The sequence below is a fragment of the Microtus ochrogaster genome, unplaced genomic scaffold, assembly GCF_000317375.1.
Source record: "Microtus ochrogaster isolate Prairie Vole_2 unplaced genomic scaffold, MicOch1.0 UNK20, whole genome shotgun sequence".
Lineage (NCBI taxonomy): Eukaryota > Metazoa > Chordata > Mammalia > Rodentia > Cricetidae > Microtus > Microtus ochrogaster.
The window spans coordinates 5428252-5454066 of NW_004949118.1; the positions used below are offsets into that span (position 1 = coordinate 5428252).

Sequence of the window (25815 nt, forward strand, 5' to 3'; positions counted from 1 at the left end):
TGTGTGTGTAGGTTTAATTAGGAAGTGGTACTTAGTTGTGGGAACAGGCTCACAGAGGAATCTTTGTTGTGGGCAAGCTCGGGGTTGGGGGCAGTCATAGAGAGAGTCTCATTAGTTTAGAAGTCCATTGTGTTTGGTCCCCACAAGTCCCTGATAAACTGACAAGACTTGGGTGGTAGGCGCTGTTGCTAGACACACGCGCCGTTTGCTAAGCACATTGACCAGGTTCGTCAGAAAACTCACACAGTGGATTCCTAAGACACCCTTAACGTGTAAACTGTGCTCTTACGACAAATGGGTCTTGGCTTGGTGCAATAAACAAACAAAGACAAAAGTTCTGCAGCAAAGCAGTTACCCTTCTGAAAGCCGGGTCACGGAGGCCTCTGTTACCACAGCACCGCTGTTAGGTCAGAGCAACGCTTCAGCGTGCATACTGACCTCCCCAGTCACAGACACAGAGCTTTCCTGGCATTTGTTTGGCAGAATAAATAGAAGGAATCCATGGCTCTTCGTGGTGGTTTAGAGTCACCCACACTGTCCCTTGTTCACGCAGGGTGGTCTCTGGTAATCTCCACAAGCGTTTGTTTTTGTTAGCCATGTCTTCCGTCTCATCTTAGCTCCCACCCACAGCTGCCCAGTGGTGTGTAAGAAATCGGTGTCGCCAGCTGTGCTGTGCCATCAGGGACCACCACCCTGTTGGCTTGGGGAGTTCACCAAACACTCCTGTCCTGCTCTTCTTCTTGGGTTCTAAGCAGCTTGGACATCTTATCTGGCTCAGAATCAGCGCTTCTGGCTGGGACCTGAGAGGGATTCTGGGAAATGAATGAGGAGGGCTTGATGACATTCTTTCTCAGCATGCTTTCGCTCTCCCAACTCTTTGATGTCAAACAAAACCTGCTTGTGCTTTTGGGGACAGAGAGGGAAGTCCACCAAAAAAAAAACAACCTCATTCTTTCTTCCTGTTATAGTAGGGATAAAGTAATTTCTGAAGAACTATTTGATACATACTTAACAATTTGGAACTTGGATTCTATTCTAGGTCTCCCCTCTGCTTCCCTCTGCTTTTGATACAGGCTCTCGCTATGTAACCCTGCCTGGGTAGGCTGGAACTTGCTATATAGACTAGGCTGGCCTTAAACTCATAGAGATCTGCCTGCCTCCCTAATGCTGGGATTAAAAGTGTGTACTAATAAACCCATCTACAAGGTGATTTTTATGCTTCTAGTGTATACTTTTATACACAGAAAATTCTAGTGTAGAGGTAGTGTAGAGGTAACAGGAACTTTAAGAAAATACAACAAATCATAAAACAAGAGTTTTGGAGGCCTGGGGAGATGGTTCAACAGTTCTCCAGAAACCCATGTAAATTCTATGTGGGCATGGCAACCTCCTTGTAATTCCAACCCGGAAAGCAGAAACTATGGATCCCCAGAGCAAGCTGGCTAACAAGGCACTAGCCACATCAGTGAGCTGACTAACAAGACTAGACACATCAGTAAGCTGGCTAACAAGACACTAGCCACATCAGTAAGCTGACTAACAAGACTAACCACATCAGTAAGCTGGCTAACAAGACTAGACACATCAGTAAGCTGGCTAACATGACACTAGCCACATCAGTGAGCTCTGGTCCTGGCTGAGTGTCTTTGTGTCAATGAACAAAGTAGACGAGGGACTGAGGAAGAGTCCTGACTTTAACCCCAGGCCTCTGTTCACAGGCATATACATAAACATGTATCCACACATATGCAAAATTATGCACACACACACATGCACACATCCCACAAATGTGAAAGAAGATGGAAAAGGATTTTTTCCTAATCACCTGCAATTCTAACAACCGGAGTTTACTTTCTGTCCCGTTCTTCATCCTCAGGTCTACTGTACGTATATACTAGTTAAATACATCGTGGAGTTGCTACTCACTAGGTTCTGGAGTCTCCGGATTTGTTGATATACAAGATGACTGCGTGCCCATGCAAAACTGTCAGTATAGAAAAAGTAAGCTCTTTCCTTATCTGTACCAGCCAACATAGCAACGTCTCTTTGGTCAGCAATTTGAAGAAGACTGTTCCCTCCTGAGGCTTGTGCTCTAGTGTAGGAAATAGATGGTCTGCAGTTAACTTCTGCCGATGCCTAGGGAACACACAGGAAGGGGCTTAGGGCAGGCCTCTCACAGAAGGAATCACTGAAGGAAGGAAGGAGGAAACAAACAGGAGGATGTGCAGGAGATGGAAGCCCAGGAGAGTCTTGCAGCAGAGAAAGTGAGACGTGTGGGTTTGAGACAGCACATTCCGTCTGAAATGTTTTCGCTCACTTTTCTGCACTGCAGCTTTGCAAACTCTCTTGTTCTCCATAGGGTATTGATTTCAGGACTGGACTATCTCCCCGGTATCAGGATACCAAACCCAGACCCATTTTTTTTTTTATGTTATAAGGCACCTTACATATGTATTAATAACATCCTCTTGTGTACTTGGAATCACCACTAGCTGACATGTCATACCTCAGGCATCAGCGTGAATGCTGGGTAAGCATTGGCTATACTGTGTTGTTCAGGGAACCAGGATAAGGAGAAACCTGCCTTGGGTCAGTTCAGCTGCAGCTGGCAAAGCCTGACAAGAACACACGAGCAGATGATGCTCATGTGTGATGTCGAATCATGTATGCTGGAGCCGTTACAGGCCACGACAAGGCAGGGGGCCCAGCAATTAGCATGTGTTATCAGCCCTGATGGGGACTCCCCAGAGTGCTGGGCTCCAATGAGGAGGACACGCTGTCAGTTGCAGGCAGTGAATTACACAGATCGCGAGTGTACAGTTGGATGGATTCAAGCCATGTACTAATCAATTATGGGCCATTCTTGTTACTCCAGAGTGTTCCCCATGCCCTTCCCTGGCTGTTGCTCATCATGTTTGTCCTCTCTCTGGCCAGAGAACCCTCTGCTCTGACTGTTTCCCTTCGGTGAGTCTACACAATGATAGATAACTTCCTATCGAGAGATCTCACCCTGCATCTGGCTTCCTTCTCTGAGAGCCCTGCTGAGGTTTGCGCCTTCTCTTTCTGAGCAACGCTTCACTTTACGAGCACACTGACGTCCGTTTATCTGCTCCTTGGCAGAGCTGTTTTCAGCTTTTCTCCATTGTGTAAGAGCTTCTGTGAGTGTTCTTGTAAACGTCTTTCTCTGGGTGTATATTTTTGGTTTTACAAGGGACGGAATCGACCAAGGATAAGAGTATGTTTAAGTCTAGGACAGATGAGTAAATTGTAGCCTGGAAGGTGACCGCAACACAGAGCACAGAATTGTAACTCTTCTTCCAGAAGTCCAGGTACCTTCGAACCTATTGACCAATACCTAAAGACTGTCTGCCATATAGACGATCACTGTTGACTCTGCCAAGGCCAGGGAGTATTGGTTTTGTCTTTAGGGCCATCAGCTAAATTCCTATAACAGTGTCTGAAGATTGAACAGTACTTTATTATATCGGTACATAATGCTTTATTTAACGTGTTACGACAGTTGGACACCTAAAATGTGTTTCTAGTTTGGGACTACTCTAAATCACAGTTTAATATTTCTGTGGCTGTGTGTTGATTATTTTTCTCACTGTGGAGTCTTTAGTACCAAGGATTGGAACTCAGCGCCTGGTACATGCTAGGCCAGTGCTCTACCACTGAGCTACATTCCAGCCCTCAAATGCAATCTTTACTAGTTTGGTTTATTTTTCAAAAATATTACTTGCTTTATGTGTCCACGGTGACTGAGAGTCTCACACCTCCTTAACATCGTGTTTAAAAGGGCCCCTGCCTCATGCCACCTCTTCTTTTCTTCCCTCCTCCCCTTTCTTTCCTTTGGAATATCAGAGAATTCACCCGTCAGTCACGCACTTTTATCTTGTCGTGATATTGGACATCTGTCTAGGAGCACTGGACTGAATACAGTGTTTGGTCTTCTTAATTATCTTCTCATCCATTAATTATGTTTCGATCATTAATCTCCATCAGGGCTGTCAAACTGTTCTGAAACCTGGCAGTGATGTAGTTCAGGGCTCGAGGATCAGCGCCTGGATTTCCACCTCTCTTTCTAACAATCGAGAGAACAGAAGATTAACCGTGTCCTCATTTTGAGACGTTCTCAGATGAGAACGGCAGCCCTTGGGGGAAGTGATGGGACTTCAGGTGCCTCGTGTCCCCACCGTGCATTTGGTTCAGCTGAGACTTGTAATACAGAAATCACGTTTATTGTATGCTGTGAATAACGCAGTGGGCTATGGGAAATCCTCCTTGGGATTTATCACCTGCAGGCTATATCATGAAAAGCATTCAATTGAGTTTTATAATTGCCTAGATTGAAGGAACTTTAAAGAACGCTAATCTCTAATAATGCATTACCTTTTGGCAGACAGAGTGACCAAGGTAATCCAACAGTAAACCTTAGTTCTGGTGAAATGATGGCAATAGGGACAGACTCACTAGTGACTGGGCAGGCTGTTACTGGGAATGCATTTCCTTAGTACTGGGGTCCCTTTGAAATCTATACATGCATAATGTCATGCAGACATAATGCTGCTTGCCCAAGGATGGTGCTCATACACGAAAGCATTTCCACCAGATTAGAACGGACCTGAACTCCCAGTCTGTGCCCCATATTCTTCATTGTGCTCTTTCCTTTCTCTGCCTGGTTATGTTTAGATTCCTAAATCCGTCAGTGCGGGAACACGTTGACAGATGAAAAGCCCAGGAACAGCTGTCTGAACAGAGGGCTGAGTGTGTAGTAGGCCACACCATGCAGGGGTCTGTAAGCGCACTCCGGTGTTCACAAAATCACCGAATGACCCAGGTCTCCGAATGTGCCCCCTGTGCACATGGCTGTCCTTTGAGAGAGGTGCCTCACTCGAGCCTCCATCTCAGCCTTGCTGCGGTATGGAAATGAAGCCCAGGAAGCCCTGAGATCAAGTGTTACGACTGAATCATTAGCTGGACGGCACAGCTGTACAAACCAAGACGTCCTGGGAAAGCTGGGCAGGCTGGGAGATCACTTTCCAGCCTCAGCCCCCAACGGCGGTGGGCTAAGGTGTCTCCGGGTTCATAATCACTATAGCATGTTCAAAATGGTTTTCCTTTTTGAAATTAATAGTCTCTTAAGGTTTTAGATTCATAGGAAAGTGGGACGGAGGTGTAATGAATTTCCATAGAGCCTCAGTACCATTGTGCTTGGGTCAAATTTGGGCTTTTCATGACCGACCTTTAAACAGAACATTATAAAGTGGCCAACCTGGTGTATGGTCAGCAGTCCAAATGTTTCGCCCCTGCAGTACTGAGGTAACCGGAATTGTCTGTCCTCAGATTTAACTTCCTCTGTTTGCTCCATTCTTCACTATCATGGGATCAGAGATAAACACCTTTGCTGTTGCTCCGATGGACGCGCAGAAAGACAGCTTCAGTGACCATGCAGAAGGGTTGTACCGGAACCACAGACTTTCAGGGTCACCGCAGCTCTCTTCTAGCCTTTCATGGGTTCTCTCGCTGCTTAGCTGTTGTTCAGGATACAGCGCCCAGGAGTAAGCGTTCTGCTGACCCATGGGGCTTCCACACGGACCATCTGTGCGGCCACTGAGGTCCCCTAGCATCTGTGGGGCCACTCGGGTCCCCTAGCATCTGTGGGCACTGGGTTTTGCTCCCGGTAAAGTGTCTTTCTTCCCTTGCCAGAGCTTAGGAAGAAACTGACGGAAACAGTGTTACCAAAAGGATGCTATTCAAGCATCCTCTGCACTGTTCTCCTGACCTCCAGCTCACTGGGGTCCTGGCTTCTCTAGACTTGGTCCTCCGCCTGGAAACACTGCGCCCTGCTCGTTCTGGTGCACACGTCTCAGTCTCCAATGAAAAGCTGCATCTTTACTTCACCCACTTCCATCTCACTGTGCTTTCTTTCTTCCTTTTTAGGTTGGTTCTTGTAATTATACAGAATATAAAGTTTGCCACTTTAAACATTTGAAGTGTAGCATTCAGAGGCATTTAGTGCATGCAGTTTTTGCAGCGCAGCCATTCCCCAACCCAGATCCCTTTTTAATCTCCTGCTTTATCCAACACCAGCTCTACTTATCTCTCCCACTCTTGGCCATGGCAACAAGTATTCTTTCTTTTTATTTTCAAACTAAATATTCTATTTTATGTGCATGTGTGTGAAGTGGACTTATACCTGTGGGTCTGGGTGCTCGTGGAGGCCAGAGGCTTGGGTTTCCCCAGAGCTGGAGTCCTCAGTGAGTGCAGCCATCTGATGTGTGTGCAGGGACCTCAACTCAGGTCCTCACCATAGCATCCCTCAGCCATCTCTCCAGCCTGACATTAGTTCCTTCTGCTCATCTGACTACTCCAGACATTCTTTAAGTAGAACAATACTAGTTTTTGTAGTTTTGTTTATTCCTGTGTAGGTTTTTGGGGCAGTGCTGGAGACCAGAGCCAAGGCCTTGTGGATGCTAGAGGCCTTGGGTTGTTTCTCTTAGTGTAATTGGGCCTCCAGGATTGCTCATATTGCAGACTGTATTGCAATTTTATTTCTTTTTAAGACAAGATAACTTTCTCTTGTATGTCTTTCCCAAATTTCACCTAGTCAGTCATCCATGGATGGATATTTGGGTTGTTTCCAACCTTTGGCTATTATGAATAATGCTGCTATAAACACTGGTGATTAGTAACTTCAAATGCATCCACTCTATCTTCCAGGCACATACCAGTATGGGAAATGTTGAACCATATAGTGATTCTCTTGTTTGATTTTTTTTTAAGGGAACACATGCTATTTTTCACAATGGCTCGCTATTTTCTATTCCCACCATGCTGCTTTTAAAATAATCAAAATACTTCCTACATAGTCTTCATATTTAAATTGTTTTCCTTGATGATCTCTAAATGTGCTGATTTGTCAGCTCAATGTCCAACAGCTTTCAGATGCTCAGTGAAGTGAGATGTCTTGTGAACGAAAGAAGGGTTTTCACTTAGGAACCGGATGAGGGAATTCATATCCAGAGCAAAATCTTGCTTACCCACAAAGGGGCTCTCTGATCTCGCCAGTGCAAAAAGCTGTTAATGATTCAGTCTGCGATGAGGGGAAAGAAAACCTGCTGCTACCGTTCTTAGCAGTGGTCAATGTGTAACTCGCAGGGCGGTGTTGTGGGGATGGTTCAGTAGCACGTTTCCCAGCTCTTTCATGCAGAACCCTCAGTTGGGTTTGTGGGGCGCAATGAGGAGGCCCTTTGCTGCCACTGCCTTGACCGTGGTGTTTTCTTTAGAGGAGAGGTGTGGAGGGAGAGAAGGTCCGAAGCCTCTCATCGCTGCTCTGTCTGCTGGGTCAGCACCAAGTCAGTGCGCAGACTAGGAAGGTGCTCAAAGGCCGAGTTCTCAGCCCGGATTCTCTGCACCGAGACTGGAGGACAGCAGGGAGCAAGCCCCCTTCTCTTATAGTCCAGAGTGTGGAAGTTCTCAGTTGCCCTCTGGCTTTAGTTTTTTCACTCACATTTTGACTTTTCAGGAAACTCTTTAGGACTTCTTGTTCATCCCTGCCCCACTCATTTGATCTTTTCAAAGTCATCACAACCCTCTGTTATGAATCCCACGTGTCAGAATTCAAATCCACTGTCATCGCTGGCCCTGTCCTGCCCTGGTTTATGATTCTCGGTGGTCTAAGAAAACTACCACGGGATACCAAGACCTAACTAGGAGAGGTACCCATGACCTTTCCGGTCTCCTTCTGGCTGTCCGTACCAGGCCACCTGCTTGCAATGTCTATATTCTATGGTGTGAGCTGTTCCTCTCTGTCACGTTGCCTCTTTGCCCTGCTCTGTAGACACCTGTTGTCTCTTCCCACACTCACCTTTGGAACTTCTCTGGCCACCTCTACAAACCAGATCAAACTCCCCTGCTAGATCGGAATATCCTCCCCGCCCCCTCATTCTCCTCATGACTATGGCAACCTCATCCACAGACAGCAGCCCCTCTGTCGCTGCTGCTTTTGTGGTACCCAGCACCGTCCCTCTGACACAGCAGATACACGGGTCAGTGTTTTTCAAATGAGGCACACACGGAAAGATGTTCTGGCGTCCCCGTTCTCAATGTCACATGTGTCTTTGTGGGGTACTCCACTGCCCAGGTCTCCCCCTCTCTCATGGAAAAGCAGTTTCTCCTCTGAGGAAGAGAGGATTGCTGCCCTGGAGTTCTGAGTGCCCTTTTATTAAGGAACAGGTTATTATCCTCAGAACACTCGGTCCCAACCACGGGACAAAGCTAAGAGGCACCCGTGTCCCTCAACTGTGCACTAGGAGAGAATGTCGCTTTCCAGAAAGCATCCCACTAAGCCACAGCCTCCAACTTTGCCCTTTTCTCCCTGAAAAGTTGAAGGGGTTACTATATATCATCACCTCTGTTTTAACAAGAGCAAATTGGAGCTTCATTACTGGGGAAAAACCTAGTCTGATTTCAAAGGTGAAGACCTCCGTAGATGGAACCTGGGCCTATCTGACTGGGGGATAGGAGCGCTGTTTCTGTATTGATGGGTCCGAGACTGACCATGTTCATCCCATCCTATCTTGGGGAGCTTTCAATAGGAAGAGAAAAGGGAAGAGCCCCGCAAAGAGCATTTGGTGACAAGAAGGTTCCAGAACACATAGTAGAATTAGGCCATATATTTGGAGAAATACATTGAGCTAGAATACTAGGGATGGAGAACATCCTATCTTTCAGTTCTCTCTTCTCTGGTAAAGTGGTTTAACATTTTTGTATTGAAATAGTAAACACTGTTAGTCATCTTCGGGTGGGACAGTGGCATCAGGAGGATTCCTCCTGGGCTTATTGGTCTAGCCTTTCCCCACTGATGGGAAACAGGTCCACCGCTGACAGACATCTTTAAAATTCCTTTCCCACCTTCAGATCACAGATTAAAGCTAATTCTTGTTGGGCTCCTATCTCTGAGCCCTCTTGCTGGCCAAGGTCTTGTGCATTTACTTATCTCAGCATGGATCAAAAGTGAATGTTCTTTGATGCTCTGAGATGTTCCTAAGAGTTGTAAGAAACCTGCTTGGTCGGAGTTTATCCACACAGGCAGTCAATCCGTCCCATCCCCCCAAAGAAAAGGCAGAACAGGAAGGAGTTGGGAGGCACTGAACTTTGACCCATTTACTTCACGGGTTAATATCAACGCCAAAGTGAGAGGAAAAGAAATCCAAAGTCCCCTCCTCATTCTTGAAGCTATCTTTTCGTCCTTATTTGTATAGGCTGGTCTTCTGGGAGGATTAGAGAGAAACAGCCAGCCCTCACTTTACAGTAATCACTCCTGAGGGATTTGTCTAGAATCACCTTTGCAAGTGTGCCTCCCCAGCAAGAGTCTCGGCTCCCTGGCTTGCTATGTCCTCGCTTTGAGGCTCCTCCCAATCGCTTTGCCAGGTTCTCGAGTCACGGATGACCCTTCTGTTTAGTGACTGCTTCTTCGTTCTCGAGTAAGAAATGAGAACCCAAGTGGTGCTTTGAAATTTCCTTATGATGGTTTCACAAGCAGCAGAGCTTACAAAGAGCAAACTCGTTGCTTCGGTAGGGAATCAGTCAAGTGATAGGGTTTTATCAAATACACTCTTCACCTAGATACCCTTTGTGATGAGTTTGTTTCCCCTGAGACTGTCAGCCATAAAGTGGTCCCTGTTCAGTCGCTGTCAGAGATGCAGGTGGGGTGGGCCTCTCCACATGGATTCTGAGAGAACGCAATGGTACAGAGAACTCCGGCGGAGGATGAACCTCTGGCCTTGCGAATGAGGTTATCTGTGCTCTCAGATGTCTGTGCTTGGGTTGGATTTACTCTGTTTAAGTTAAGATTGAGGCTCACACCAGAATTCTGTCTGGATTCTCTTGTAGAAAGGCTCCAGCGTTTGATGTGTGCCGACAGTACTTTCTGTGACAATGTTTATGTGTATCCAAGTATTCAATTAACGAAGGCCAGCGAGTGGAAAGCTGCCGTGAAGTGGATTTGAAAATGGCTGGATCAGCTGCAGCTTTGGCAGCACAGCAATGACTCAGACTCCCGTGGAAATGCTTGCATCAACAGTGTGTGTTCAGCCAAGCTTACACCGAGAGAAAAGACAGTTTAGTCTCTAGCATGTCAGGATACTGGCGGCAGAAGTTTCGTGGATTTGGTTTGGACAAAGGTTTAAGATTCTATCTGTTAGCAGAATCTCTCAATTTCGCTTTATTGTGTGTGAGATCTGCTTCTCAACTAGAATTGGCAAGTTAGGATCTTCTTAGCCGAGACTGCTGTAACAGGCACCACAGGGCAACATAAAGGAAAGAAATTTGTCCCGGATCAAGGTATCTTTGTTTGCAGGTGGCTGCCTCTACTCTGTGTCTTCGTGTGGTATTCCCCCATGTGTGTCTGTCCCACGTTCTTCATTTATTATGTGTGTATATGAAGTGTGTACAGATGCATCCATGTTTGCACACCTGTCCATGTGAAGCCAGACGACAACCTCGGTTGTCATTCCTCCAGCTCAATCGTCTTTAGATTTTTTTTTTTCAATTTAATTTTGTGTGTGAGTTAATGTATTTAGGTAAACGTGTGCACAGTGGAGGCCAGAGGGTGACCTTAAGAGTCATTCCGCCAGGAGCTAACCATCTTGGGTGTGTGATACTATAGTATCTTTCATTTTATTAGACACATACACTAGGCTGGGCTGTCTGGCCAGCAAGCCACAGGTTTTTTTTTTTTTTTTTCACCCAACTCCAACCTCTCCAGTGCTGGGATTACAAGGACATGCCATGGTGTCCAGATGTTAAAATATGGGCCCTAAGAACCAGACTCAGTTCCTCGTACTTGCTGAAAGATCTGTCTTTTTACTCCACCTCACTGGTCTGGAATTCACCAAATTGGTTTAGCTAGCTGGCCTTGGAGCCCTAGAAATCTACCTAGGAGCAGGGCTGTGATCACAAGGGCATACTTAGCGTCTCATTGTTGTTTGTTTTTATGTGAGTTCTGGGGCTTGAACTCTGACCCTTGTGCTGCACAGCAAGCTCTTAGCCGAGTGAGCTCTCTCCCACGCCCCTCGGTTCTTCTTATAAGGATGCCAGTCACGGACAGTCAGCCACCTTTTACTTCAAAGACCTTATCTCCAAACACAGTGGCATTTGGTGGTCAGGAGTGACAAGTCAGGACTTTACCCAGGAAATCTGGGGAGTCCGTAAGTCAGCCCGCAGCATGGTTTTGGTGGCGCCCATTTATATTTAGACTCTTGACAGCATCCCCTTCCTCCTTATCAGGCTTGGAGCTCAGGCCAGTGTTCTTTTCAATTCTTGTTCCCATTTTGGGGAGCCTGAGACAGACTGAGGCAACAATGGCCAATAAAGTTGTGTTTAGAGTCCTCATTCCATCCGCTTCCTTCCTATCAGAGCTACAGCCCGCATTCCTCTTTTAGTTTGCTTCCTGGTCTCTGATTTGGGGACCTTGAGGTCTGTGGAGAGATTGTGAGAACAATGACCTGTTTCCTGATAAAAAAGACAGGTGCTTGCCCTACAGAGGGACATACCACATGAACACAGAGAGCTAAAATGTCAGGCAGCCATGGCCTTCACGGGTTAGCCTCTGCAAGGGAGCACTCAGCACCGAGGGAACAATTGTTTGAGATAAGGAGAGATGGTTGTAGGCACATAACTGGTGTGTGATGGGCTAACTCTGACAAGCTCGTGTGTCCCGAAATTAGTGAGCACTAGGTGGAGAAACAGAAACCAAGAACTTCAGAGGCAGACAACTTTACGCCCTGTGTTTATGTATTCATACACAAATGTTATGTGTGTAAAGCTACAAGCATACAAAAGATTTTATGGACGCATTCACATATATGTATTATGTGTGTAAAAATCTCCCACTTACTGACAGCACTACTCCAGAGTCCCCTCAACATCTCAAATCCACAGATACTGGTCTGTCAGTAACTTTTCAGTGTTTCCATAAAGTCCTTGCTGAAAACAACTTCTGGTCTCCACAGGTGTGCACGTGTGCGAGCACACACACAGATTTTGGATGCTAGAAGTGATGTTTGAGAGTGCAGTTTAAATAGTTGGTAAGGGGTCATGTGACAGTGGAATCTGGCATCTTCTCACTATCGCATAGGATTCGACAGATGTTTTCATCCTCACAGAAACAGGGGTTGTCAGAAAGCAAACCCCATCTCAGACCAGTGAGTCTGCCATGACTGGAAATGCCCAGAGTGGTGCTGATGTGGAGAGATGGCGCCTCGTTCCTGCTGGATCTGGGGCTAGATCTCAAAAATCCTGTTCAGATCTACCCTTCATCCGCCTGCTTCAATCATGCCACACACAGCTTCCTCCTGTGTGCATAGTCGCCGTTGGGCTGCATTGTTTTCTAATCAGTAGCTTACACAGTTCTAGGTTCAGAGTAAAGAGTGTACAGGTCATTCATGTCTCCATTCTTCCACAGTGAGTTCTTTTGTTATTGTCTTGAATTAGTGTGGGGCGTTTATACAACCAGTGGTCCTGCATTCATCCACGCATCGACTGGTGTTTAGTTTGCTCTTCTAAGCTGTGCGTGTTCTGCATGTTTTGACCACTGTATAATGGCCTACGTCCGCAATTATGGACCATGTAGGGTCATTTCATCTCCTGTCCCTTCTGCTTATCCCTCCCTCCTCTGAGTTTCTAACAGCCTCTGATCTTTTTGCTGCCTCCATAGCTTTACCTTTTCCAGAATGTCAGACAGTTGGAACCTGTGGCATGTTGCCTCTTCAGAGTGGCTTCTTTCAGTTAGCGGTGTGCAACTAACTCCCCTTCCTGTCTTTTTGGCCACTGTATATAATTTGTTTGTCCACTGGCTAGCATGCCATTTGGGTACATTGTTTACTTAGGGGAGCACTTTTTATTGCTTCTTGAGTTTGGACAGTTATAAACAAAGCTATTGGGACCATCTTTTCAAGTTTTCATTTGGGTAATTATTGACAAGCATGGTTATTGGTTCATACAGAGGGTACTTACAATTTTATGTGAAAATGTGGTACTGGTGTCTCATGTGTTCTTGTTGCTCCATGTCTTTACCAACATTTGGTATTGTCTGTGCTTTGTATTTTGGCCATTCTAACAGACTATGAGGAGTTATCTTTCTCACATTCAGCGTTATCTTCAATTCACTGTAAGAAATAGATTTAACATTACCATTAATGTAAAATAACACTGCTATTGTCAGATCCTAACAGGAAGATGGGAAACAGTGGAGAAATCCCATATTAACACTAACACTGTTAGTGGTAAGAGTTAAGTACGTGTTGTTTCGTTGTTGTTTATTTTGGAAACAATACCTTCAGGAGGTACATGTTCCTGACTGTCAGATGTGAACAGTTGTACTTACAAGTATAGAAATACCCAGACAGTCATCATATGATGGTCCTCTTATTGAACACTCTGGCCTTCGAGCATTTGCAAATGCTGATTCTGTTTTAATATTTTATATATTTAATATTTAATGTGTACAACATCATTAGTTGCTGCATAATGCATACCATGAAATAACAGAGTACGTCTGTAATTCCAGCTTTATCATCTTTGTTGTGTGTGTGTGTGTGTGTGTGTGTGTGTGTGTGTGTGTTGGAGCACAGCTCTTTCTGTTTAGCAAATTCCAACAGAGTCCAGGATTGTTACCATAGCAACACTGTTAAACTTTGGACCTGTCTGTCCTGCACAACTGAAAAACTGTGCCTGGCATCTGTCCCTTGTCCTTCTTCCAGCCCCTGGTAGCCAGAGTTCTGCAAGGTGTCTGTGAGTTGGGTTGGTTTGGGTTCACACGCGAGCGAGTTCCTGTAGTGTTTGTCTTCTCGCATTTGACTTATTAAGTCTGGATTGAGGTCTTCTAGTGTCTCTGTTTCAGATCTTTCAGGTTGCGTATGTCATCATTAAAGCCGCTAATGCCCCTCGCCCCGGAAACTGGATTTTGGAGCGATCCGTGGATGGCATCAAGTTCAAACCCTGGCAATACTATGCAATCAGCGATGCGGAGTGTTTGACACGCTACAAAATATCTCCAAGGCGGGGACCTCCCACTTACAGAGCTGACAATGAAGTGATCTGTACCTCGTATTATTCGAAACTTGTACCACTTGAGCATGGAGAGGTACTGTGTCCACGGCAGGAATGGCTGCCTGTTATTAGAGACCCCTACCTCAGATGCCACCATGGTATCCTTCATGGGAGTCTATAGTAAACATTCAGAATCAGTCACCCTTAATTCAAAGGTGTGCCTGTGGCCGCCTCGCTATTTAAAGTCGTCCTGACTAGTGTCTGCTTTAGCTTCTTGTTTTCTTCCCAGCATGCAATTCCCTCGGTCTTTGCTCTGCTGTGTTTGCACAGCCTCACCAATCCCCTACCTACCACGGAATCTTTCCACAAGATCAGGGCAAGAACATGTGTTATATTAAAGAGAAGTCAGGATGGTGGTATATAAGTGTAATTCTCACACTCCAGAGGCTGAGGCAGGAGGATCATGAGTTGGAGGGATACGTAGCAAAATGTCTTCAATAGTAGTAAGAACATGGGTAGATGAAAAGGAGATAGCAAAAGTGCTTCTAAAAGGTGTAGTTCCTCTGTCTCCCTCTTCCTCGGGGGTGTGGAGCGGCCCATGAAGTAGCTACTCAGTGTACGCTTCAGTAAACCCGGAGTGAAACAGAAGCAATACAATCTTCATTGGCACCTTGCTTGATGAGCGAACACTGTAGAACTCACAAGCGCGCTCTGTAGCTGTAGCTGGGCAGAAAACTCTCCAGTCACAGAGATTAACTAAGACAGCAGGCATCCTTAAGGTTTGGGACATAGTTCTCTTACCCTCTCTAGCCTGCTCATGGCTTAGGCTTTTGGTTGAGGAGATGCAGCATCTTGGTCGGTGTTCAGAGACCCTCACAATGTGGGCAGAAGGGCACCATTGAAGGGACTCCGGTCGTCTCTGAAGTAGTGGAGTGGGTAACCCACAAACTAAGACAGAACAGGGATCATGGTTTATGAGTACCTAACATGCGGTAGATGGGCTGTTTCGTTTGTTTTTTGTTTTACACAGAATCCAGTTTTTAGGTTTATCTTTGTAAAGATTCTGATGCAGTCAGCCAGCATGCATGTATGTGTACATGTTACACACGCGCAGAATTGACATGTGTTTGTCTGTGTCCAGATTCACACATCACTCATCAACGGCAGGCCAAGCGCTGATGACCCTTCACCCAAGCTGCTGGAGTTCACCTCAGCACGGTACATACGGCTTCGTCTGCAGCGTATCAGGACACTCAATGCAGACCTCATGACCCTTAGCCATCGGGACCTCAGAGACCTTGACCCTATTGTCACAAGACGCGTGAGTATCTGCTGTGGCCCTGACCACCTTGAAGGACTTGATTCAGGACGTATTCTTTGTTTCCTTTGGCTTGCTATGACTACCTCCTGTCATTTGTGGCAAAGCTCTATAGGTGATGGCCCCGGCGTCCATTCCGCAGATCTCCTTTCTCCTTCCTACCTGTCCCCATAGTGTGCGCACCTGGAGAATGACATGGCCACTGTCCTAAAGATCCCAGTCTGGTACCACATCCGAGCTTTAGCAACTCAGGCATTTTAATTTTTTTCTTCTGAAATGATAAAATTGGAGAGATAGTCAGGAAGACATATTCAGGAAGCTTTTAAATGTACAGTTGAATATTAAGGTCACCTGTGGTCAAACATTTTTATGACCCTCCCATCACTTCGCAGTGAATTACTAGCTTGTGGGGTAGCTGTGTGTATAACTCAGCTAAACTTGTTTAAAAGCAGATGCCACATTTTAGTCATTTGACATTTGCAAGCCCTGATCTTTTTTTTCCTTTTATTTTTTTTAAATTTATTTATTTATTAAAGATTTATGCCTCCTCCCCTCCACTGCCTCCCATTTCCCTCCCCCTCCCCTGATCAAGTCCCCCTCCCTCATCAGCCCGAAGAGCAATCAGGGTTCCCTGACCTGTGGGAAGTCCAAGGACCACCCACCTCCATCCAGGTCTAGTAAGGTGAGCATCCCAACTTCCTAGGCTCCCACAAAGCCAGTACGTGCAGTAGGATCAAAAACCCATTGCCATTGTTCATGAGTTCTCAGTAGTTCTGCAGCCCTGATCTTATAATAGCCAGTCTTGTCAAGCCCTGCCGGCTGCTGGAATGCTACCCATGGCGCACCCTGGTGGGCTTCATTTGTATTTTCCTGATGGCTAGGATGAGCCTGTTAAGAGTTGACCTTTTTTGGTTCATTTTCGCGTATTTTTTGTTTAGACCATATTATGGATATCTTCTCACTGAGTTTTTCTGTTTACTTTTTGAAACTATAACTTTTGATGAACACGTCAACATAGGAAGAATTTTGGAAGACTTTTAAACAATATTGAATTATCCAGCCCATACACTTAACGGTACTGTCTGCACTTAGGTGACTCTGCTGCCTTAAGCCCCCTCAGCAATATTTTAGTGTTGATTCGTAAACCTGCTACTCAGAGATGCAAGAAGAAAGCAAAGATAAGCAGCACAGGTGTGCAGGACTGAGTCCTCATCGTCCGTAGCTGGCACGATCATTCGCACAGATAATCTACAAAACAACTAGAAATAACACTGAGGTTGGCAAAGGCAGTCATGCCAAATCAATCCATAAAGGGGAAAGGCATTTCTAAATAATGGTAGCAAACAATGTCAAATGAAATTAAAAAAAATAAAGTCTGCTAATACGACGAGACAGAAGTATGAGCCAGCGATGCAGTGTGACATCCAAGGAAAGACGGTTTGCGCGCATGTACGAGTCCACGTCTTGATGATGCGTCATCTTTCTGTGCACATGTGTGCACCTCGGCGGTCCTACAGAGCTCAGCAGTGAGAGTGATGAAGAGGACTGCTTTGGCTTAAGGCAAAACCACATTGGAAAATTCTTCTAGACTTCTAGATTCTGTTCATGAGCTGATTCGAGCGTTATTGGTTCGAACTAAGACTTTTTTGTGTGTGCAATAACATTTAAAATGTGGAAGTTTAGCATTCCAAAAGCAAGCCATGAGCCCAGCTGGTATGTGTGGGGTGCCATCCCTTACCTCGCACCAAAGTCAGAGGGTTTCTAACTTCTGTTTGTTACACCCCTTTTTCCAGTATTACTATTCAATCAAAGACATTTCCGTCGGAGGCATGTGCATTTGCTACGGCCACGCCAGCAGCTGCCCATGGGACGAAGAAGCTAAGGTTAGTTCTGGTGTTTTACTGTTACTGAAACCTCAGTGGAACAGTTAAAGTGGCAATGTTTCCCTGTCTTTATTTATCCAAAGCAGACAGTAAGAAGCATCAAACCATGTTAAAAAATTTAGACTACCTGATTGGTTTGATTTTTTGCTTTGTTTGGAGGACATATTTTTAAGTAACCCCTCCAGTGTTGTTGGTAATAATATGTCCATGAAAAGAGACTGACAACTCCATGATCTTCCATATTCTTAAAAGAGAGTCAAGTAAGTGGCATGTGTTGATATAAATTATGTTTGCTATTTCTGTGATTCCCTTCTTTCCATCTCGGTGGTACTAAATCAAGATAAACTAGACTTTGTCTCTGTGGGTGTAATGCTAAATTAATAATTGGATAACTCTTTTCAAAACACTTAGTTGCTCCTAACCTTTAGAGCTCTGTACTGGTTGAGCAGGAGTATTCTGTGCTACTGTTAATTATATTTGTTTGATCTTCACACTGCTTGGGGCTGAACTTGGTCCTCGGCATACTACGCAAGCACTCCACCAGTGAGACACACCCTCAGCCCACACTTTCTACTGTGAAATCATTTTTAACATTTACTTAATGAGGTGTATGCCAAGGTACATATGTAGATGTCAACTCATGGACCACAGTTCTCTCCTCCCATCATGTGACTTTCTGGGATACAATTGTAGTTTTCCGGCTTGGTGGCTAGTGCTTTCGCAGGCTTGCCTATTATTATATTTTGGTACTGAAAACTGTATTGATAAACATTAGAAAATCGTCAAGCAAACAATGATGAAATCTATTAATAAGCAGTCAAACTATTGACCGGGACTTCCAACCCTAAGGTCGGCGCATCCTTTTAAAGGACATTCTTGTTAGTTAACCCATATTTCAGTTGTGTTTGTAATCAGGTTATGTGTGTGTCCTCTCCGGAAGTCCAGTGTCAGCTGGTTTGATACAGTCCCAGATGCCTCGCTGTCAAGACTTACCACTTCACAGGATCACTTTCTTTTTTTTTCCTTAAATGAAATTAAGAAAACCACACAGGTAAAGTTTTCAGCTTTCATTCCGTGTCCCTGTTCTGCCAGCAACTGCAGTGTCAGTGTGAGCATAACACCTGCGGGGAGAGCTGTGACCGCTGCTGTCCTGGCTTCCATCAGCAGCCCTGGAGGCCCGGGACCATTTCCTCGGGCAACGAGTGTGAAGGTGAGTACGCCGTGGGCCTGGGCAGAGAAGGCTCCTGCTTTGCGTGCTTAAGTCGTGGCATCTTGATTATTAGAATGACTGGATCACTTGGGTTTTGTTTTGTTTTGCATTTCGAATACTGCCCAAAGCAGCATGTTACACCTTGGTGACATTTAAGGGCTGAAAGTATTATGGATTCACTATTTTACCTACGTTTTTTTCCCCACGTGTACTGTTATTAGCTATAAACGTGAAGGTGAAATTAATTGATTATGGTACTGAGAATTGAACCTAAAGGAGTCCACCATGCTAGGAGAAGCTCTACCCCTGACTTACATCCCCCGCTATAGTTACGTGGTCCAGCCAGAGATCTCAGCAGGTAAAAGGCACTTGCCACCAAACCCAGTGACCTGATTTTGAGCTCTGGGATCCACGTGGTGGCACACAAAACCCAACTCTCTTTTTGCTGTCGTTTGATCTCCACATGCAGCTATGGGCTACACAGGCCTCCCACAACACCCTCCCCCCGCAAACACACATGCACCAGCAAGTTGAAAACATGGTTAAATTGAAACAAAACAATATTTCACTTTATCTCCCTCCTTCTAATTTTCTATTTCTTAGTATTTTTTTCTAATAATCTATGGTATATATTAATATGTTCCTATTTTCAATGTTTCTTACATGTAAAATGACATAATAAAACATGCCATTCTACAGACTTGATTTTAGTTTAGCTTTTCCAAGTATCTAGGTTTATCTTGCCTGCTTGTATATCTATGCGTCACTTGCATACCTAGTGCCCAGGAGGAGGGCATCAGAGCCCCAGAAGTGGACTTATAAATGGTTATGATCTGCCCCGTGGGCATGGGAATTGAATCTGGGTCCTCTACAAGAGCCGCCAGAGCTCTCAACATCTGAGCCATCTCTCCAACCCAGAACTGCTTTTTTTGATTTTAGACCTGGGCCTCACATTTATCAAACAAGCGGACCCACCCTCCAAGGCAACTATATCACATTTTGAGGGGTAACAAGGTCTCCTCTAGTGCTGGCTGAGTCAGACCCCGTCCTGCTGCAGCCTCTTAACCCTGAGATTACATGTATGCGCTGCCATTTCCACCCAGTACATTTAATAATTTTGATAGCAATTCCCATTTTTTTCCTCTAGGATGTTGTCTGTATCTTTTTTTTTTTTAAAGCATCTATTTATTTAGTGTGAATGGGTGTTTTGCTTGCATGTAGTCTATGCCTAGTGTCCAGGGAGGCCAGAAGAGGGCATCGGATCCCCTGGGATTGGTGTTAAGGATGGTTGTGAGCCACCATGAGTGTACTGGAAACTGAAACCTGAACCTCTGGAAGGACAGCCAGTGTCCTTTACCACTGAGCCATCTGTCCAGCCTTTGCCTATATCTAATGGAATTATTTATGCTAGGATCTTAAGGCACGGGCACTTACATTATGGAATGAGGGTTTTCTTTAGATAGGACACAGTATGTGTGTTAATTGAGATATTCAACTATTCTCCTAGAATGCAATTGTCACAATAAAGCCAAAGACTGTTACTACGACGAGAACGTTGCAAAGGAGAAGAGAAGTCTGAACATGGCTGGGCAGTACATTGGAGGGGGCGTTTGTATCAACTGCCGGCAGAACACCACAGGGATCAACTGCGAGACCTGTGTCGATCAGTATTACAGACCTCACAAGGTAGGTGTGCTTCTTCCTGCAGCCGAGCTCCACGACCTTCTTGACCTTCTTCCTGCAGCCACAGCCTTCAAGGTGGGGGGAAAACACACCTCCTTAAGGGTGGACCTCTGTTGTGAAGGACTTTTCCTTTCTTCAAGGTCCTAGAGTCCTCCAGCTTTGTCTCCTCCCCTGGCTTGCTGTCTTGCTCCAAGTGGAAGTCTACATGCGTTGATATTTAACTTGAATTGGGGTTACGGACTATGTGATTACAGATAATTCTAACTATAAATGTGCCGACTCGGTTAAGAACTAAAGGGGCCGTAGCTCGTCCGTAAGATGCATTCACTCAGCGCTCTGTGACTGTTATGGAGTCAGACTCTTGGAGTGGCAGAGAGGGGAGGGGGACTGTGGAAACAGAAAGGGTGACACCTTGCTGACGATACTCACTGCTGTCATCATCAAAGAGATGTTTAGAGCCTCTTGCTTGAGGATGTATTATCTTCCTGACACCTACATTCCCGGTTACACATATCTCTGCGATAGTCTCACCTGGAAGCTGCTGCCTTGACATGGTGGCTGTTATTTCAAGTCATGCCGTTATCCCTGGTGAGGTCATCCAGGGCACCTTCTGCCTTTCAGGTGTCTCCTTATGAGGACCAGCCTTGTCGTCCCTGTGACTGTGACCCAGTGGGGTCCCTGAGTGCTGTCTGTATCAAGGATGACCTCCATTCTGACTTAGCCAACGGTAAGAACTTGGTCTGTTATTACATGCGCAGTTGATCTAGGTTGTATGTATAAACTGTCTGTGTTGTGCAGAATTGTTCCCAGGGTTGAGAAATTGGAGGGTTTGTGTGGATTCTCTTGTTTGCTAACTATTTATTATCTTCCGCATGCAAACAGCCATCTAGCGTGTGGGTGGGGCTTTGGTAGTCACTTTATTCTCTTATTCTGGCTCCAGGAGGGTCGCGCTATGCGGGCAGCATGTGACTATTACGGTTCTTTCTTTTATGATTAATATTTGTTTGGCTATGTCACATTTTATATGTTCAAGTAGTTATTAGTGGATGAATGGATACCATTTATTAATGGATGAATATATATATATATATATATATATCCTGGTATTTCTCTTTACTGAGTCTGGCTAAGACATTGAGTGCAGCTGTGATCGGCCCATTAGTGGGGAACTTTGGGTTTCTTCGTCCCTTCCAGCCGTGATGAATAACACTGCTGTGGGCATTCACATAGTTACTTTCATGGGTGTGTGTTCTATTTCACTGTGGGATCAGGAGTGGGGTTTCAGTATCACATGGTGGCTCTCCCTGTGGGTTGCAATCTCAGTGTTTCTCATTACACCAACACTATAGCAAGCTGTGGCCTATAGGCCAATCTGCAAACTGTTTTGTGTGCCCAGAGAAAGCTGTGGACATTCGCATATGGATGATGGTCCATGGCTGTGTGAGAGCGTTGAGAAAGAGCACACAGTTTAGTCAGCTGTACCTGAAATCCTGCTCAAAGAGGTGGCGCCATCTGCACTCGCCAGCCCCTGCTTTAAACCCTGGAACTTCATGTTGAATCAGTGTTGCTGTTTTCTCCCCCAGGGAAGTGGCCAGGCCAGTGTCCGTGTAAGGAAGGTTATGCAGGAGACAAATGTGATCGCTGCCAGTTTGGCTACCGGGGTTTCCCAAACTGCACACCCTGTGACTGCAGTACGGTGGGCAGCGTGAATGATGACCCATGCTCAGAGCCATGTCTTTGTAAGGTAAATGTGGAGCCAAAGAAGCTTTGAGTGTCTTCTGGGGCTCTCCGGTCCGCTGGATCACATGATCAGGTCTTGCGCAGAACAGGGAGGTTTTAGTAGAAGCAGGATGTCGCAACAAGCTTGGATGGAGATGGGCACCTGGTTTCCTCTTTTGTGGCACCTCTGGGTAGCAGCCATGTATTCCCGAGGCATTTCTGGGACTTCTAGATGAAGCCCAACCCTGCATGCCATTTTCTTGGCATTGGCTTTAATTCTGGGGCATTGGCTCCCAGTTTCATGTTTGGAGGAGAACCAGGTAAATACTGAATTTCCAAGAACCGTAATGAAATGCAGATTGGTTATCTCGAATTTCTCTTCAGTGGGAATTATGTAATTGTAGGAATGTGTACATGTGGTGCCCGAGGAGGGTCTTATTTGGTCATGGGATATTAATAACCGTTTCCCCAGAATTCGTGCGATTTCCTGTATGTACCTTATGTCTTATTCCCATGAAGGCAGAGTCTTCTGTCTATGAAAATAAGCTTGACTATGAGTAAAACAAATATCCATATAGCCCTCTTCAAATCCTAAAATGGTTGTGCAGGCAAGGCACGATGTGTATGCCTGAAATCCCGGTGTCTAGAAGGGTTTGAGAAATGGAGGCTATTCAGCCTGGGCTATACAGTAAGACTCTGTCTCAAAGAGGGGGAAAAACTAAAACAAAACAAAATGCAAGTATAAATAAATACCGAATAGCTTTGACTTAATGAAAGATCTAAAACAAAACAAAAAAAAATTTTTTTTGATGCAACGACCAAGCTCCAACATCTGAGACTTGGTCTTGGTCACAGAAGCAAGCCAGTTGTTGCGGGTTCCCCTTTCATAAATATCAACTGCTTGAGGTTTCTCACGGACTTTGAATATTTGTTTAGCGGAGGATTTATTACCTGTTTTTGTGGCCCTCTCCTTCCCAGTGTCATGACGTGTCATCTTTCCTCTGTCTCTCTGGATACATTGGCCCCCAGCAGCTAATCCTTCTTTAAAAATTTACAGAAAAATGTTGAAGGAAAGAATTGTGATCGCTGCAAGCCAGGATTCTATAACTTGCTGGAAAGAAACCCCCAGGGCTGCTCTGAGTGCTTCTGCTTCGGCGTCTCTGATGTCTGTGACAGCCTCACGTGGTCCATTAGTCAGGTGAGAGACGCTGCGAGTTGGTTAGTAAGTGGGCCAGGGAGGCCATCTGTGGTCGTGTTAGGATGCCAGGAGGCCAGCTTCCCCTGAACCATTCTTTTCCCTTTGGAGAGACCAAGGCACAGATCCAAGACAGCCCACTCGTAAGCGCATTGCTGTCTTTGCATTCTAATATGTGTGTTTATTTCCATATACGTTCTCTAGTTGGAATAATCGGCTGGAATGGTACTGTAGAACATTCCTTGTTTGCATTTCGTCTGCAGAACACACTTGGGGTCACGGGAATTTTTCATTTCAAAGACGCTTGGAGTGGGAGGCATTCCAGCGGTGGGAGCAGAACGACCTCAGATGGCCCGGAATTATAAGGACAGGCAGGGTTGGGGTATGGGGAGTTCTGGGGCAGGGGATTGGAAGGGCTCACTGTGAGATGACTGGAAGCTAGGGAGGGGCTTCTGGGCTCTGGGATTAGCTACTAGTGATCATTGTGGTCAACACACTAGGGGGGCTTCTCATCACCCCTGGGCAAGCGACTCGTTGGCAGTACAAGGTCGGAGATTTTTATAAATTTATCTTCATTTTTGGCTATAAGGCAGGACCAAGGATCATTAGAAACAGGATAGATTAGGATAGAATAGAAACAGGAGGATACTTTAATCATGCCATTTATAGACTGAGCATCCCTCATCTAAGAAGCTAAGATACTGGGGAACAGAAGATTTTGGATTTTTCCCTTTAGGAATATATATATTCTTGTCCCATATACACCTTATCCACATAGCCTGAATATAGGTTTTATGTAATGTTTTGAATGTACCTGTTTTATGACTCAGGTGAGGTTAGGTGTGAAGGTTTCCATTTGTGATTCCAATAACTCTGGGTTTGGGGACATTTATAGATTAGTGGTATTGAACTTGTAGCAATTTCTTTGTTCTTATTAAACATCTAAAGTTTGTAACCCTGTTCTGCATGCTCGTGCCCTTCAGTTGTGTGTTAACCGATGTGGGTTTGAGGCGTGTGCCGTGTGCTCAGCCTCCCTGGATCCTCTGACAAGTCCCTCAGTGTGGTTCAGTGACAACGGTCCTGTTAGCTCTGTCTTGAGCATAAACTCACTCCACCTGTCTCCTTGTTGCAAAAATACTTACACAGGATTGGGTGGAATCTAAGGAGACCTTTATGCCATATTCTAAAATTCTTAATTTTTTTTAAGGTGACCAATATGTCAGGGTGGCTGGTCACTGACTTCATCAGTCCAAATATGATCCAGTCTCAGCAGGATGCCCTGGGTGGGCGCCATCAGGTCAGCATCAACAACACGGCTGTCATGCAGAGACTGCAGTCCACGTACTACTGGGCAGCTCCGGAGGCCTACCTCGGAAACAAGGTATGTGTGGGAAGGCAGGGGGAGGAACAATGTCCAGCTAGAAATCTCAGAGAACATTAAGAACGCAAAGCAGACTTGCCACAAGTTAGTGCTTACAGCTTTCATGCACACCACACTGGGCACTAGATGTCTTCGGTCCTTTTTGAACTCTGTAGTACAATATCCCATCATCCTCTGCTCTTCTGCATCTTGTTCCTCAACAGTGTACCTTGTGAATCTTCACCACCACTGGCTTTCTCCTTTATTCCTCTGGGTCCTTGAGTAAGTCAGACCTTTACGGAGTGTTGGCTGCATTCCCACTTTGCCCGGTTAGCAGCAGACGTCCCAGTGGCCCACATAATGGTACAGGACACCCAGGGAACGGCTCCTACAGCAGAGCGTCTGCTCTCCTCCCTCTTTCCACATCAGGGCAAACTGATGCTCACTGAAGGTCTTAGGAGACCAAAACAATGAACATTTTAATATAAAGAAAATGCAAGACAGTGATCTACAAGTGTTGCTTGTCCAGAGAGTTGACTTTTAAGATTGAACATTCTTCCCATCCGTGATTGGTTTTTACTCACCAGCCAATTATGCCCCGTCTCTTTGGATTCTGACTAACTAGTACCTACATCCAGGTGGCCTGTTTAAGTAACTCTGGTTTGTTTTAAGGTGACCCTACACCTTCATAATAGTAGTTGGTAAGCATCTAGTTAATTTTATTACCTTTTTTTCTAATTTGTATATAAATAAATATGTAGAGCTACCTGCCCGTCTATCTGTTTGGGGGACAGACAGTTGCTGTGTATCCCGAGCTGGCCTGGCATTTATACTCTGGCCTTAGACTTCTGAGTACCAGAGGTATAAGTGTATACCTTCATATGTGGCCTAACTTGTAAATTATCATTATACAATAGATTCTATTAGACAGACATCTTATCACCAGAGAAATTGAAAAAAAAAACTTTTTCAGATTTTATGATTGTACCATTGCAGCCTGAATTTTATGGCCTATTCCTTAGGAAGGAACTCTCCAATATACAGTAGTTGCCCCTAGCATACGTTAATGGACATTCCTAGTATACATTGATGGACATCCCTCATCCCTCATATGCATTTAAAAGCGAAAATTTTTGAGCGCTTCCTTTAAATGACATATCTAATTATCTTAGCAATGAAATGAAAAGGTCCATGTAAGTGTAATAAATACAGCTGCCAAGATGGCTCGACAGGTAAAGGTGCTTGCTGCTAAGTCTGACCTGAGTTCAATCCCTAGGAACCACATGGTTAAAAGAGAGAACCAGCTTCCTTGAGTTGCCCCAGACCTCCATACCTATGCCATGACACACACTCCATACCCAAATAAATGCATTTAAAATTATTTTTAAGGTC

General features: G+C 45.2%; 1 protein-coding gene across 1 annotated transcript in view; it reads left to right on the forward strand.

The window, feature by feature from the left end:
- Nucleotides 1–25815, forward strand: part of Lama1 (laminin subunit alpha 1) — a 120885-nt gene that overhangs the window by 27160 nt on the left and 67910 nt on the right. The window contains exons 4-12 of the mRNA XM_026789486.1: nt 13907–14149; nt 15197–15376; nt 17167–17256; nt 18349–18466; nt 19974–20152; nt 20771–20876; nt 21733–21893; nt 22926–23066; nt 24271–24444. Of these exons, the coding sequence (XP_026645287.1) occupies nt 13907–14149; nt 15197–15376; nt 17167–17256; nt 18349–18466; nt 19974–20152; nt 20771–20876; nt 21733–21893; nt 22926–23066; nt 24271–24444 (1392 nt within the window). The remainder of the gene's footprint in view (nt 1–13906; nt 14150–15196; nt 15377–17166; nt 17257–18348; nt 18467–19973; nt 20153–20770; nt 20877–21732; nt 21894–22925; nt 23067–24270; nt 24445–25815) is intronic.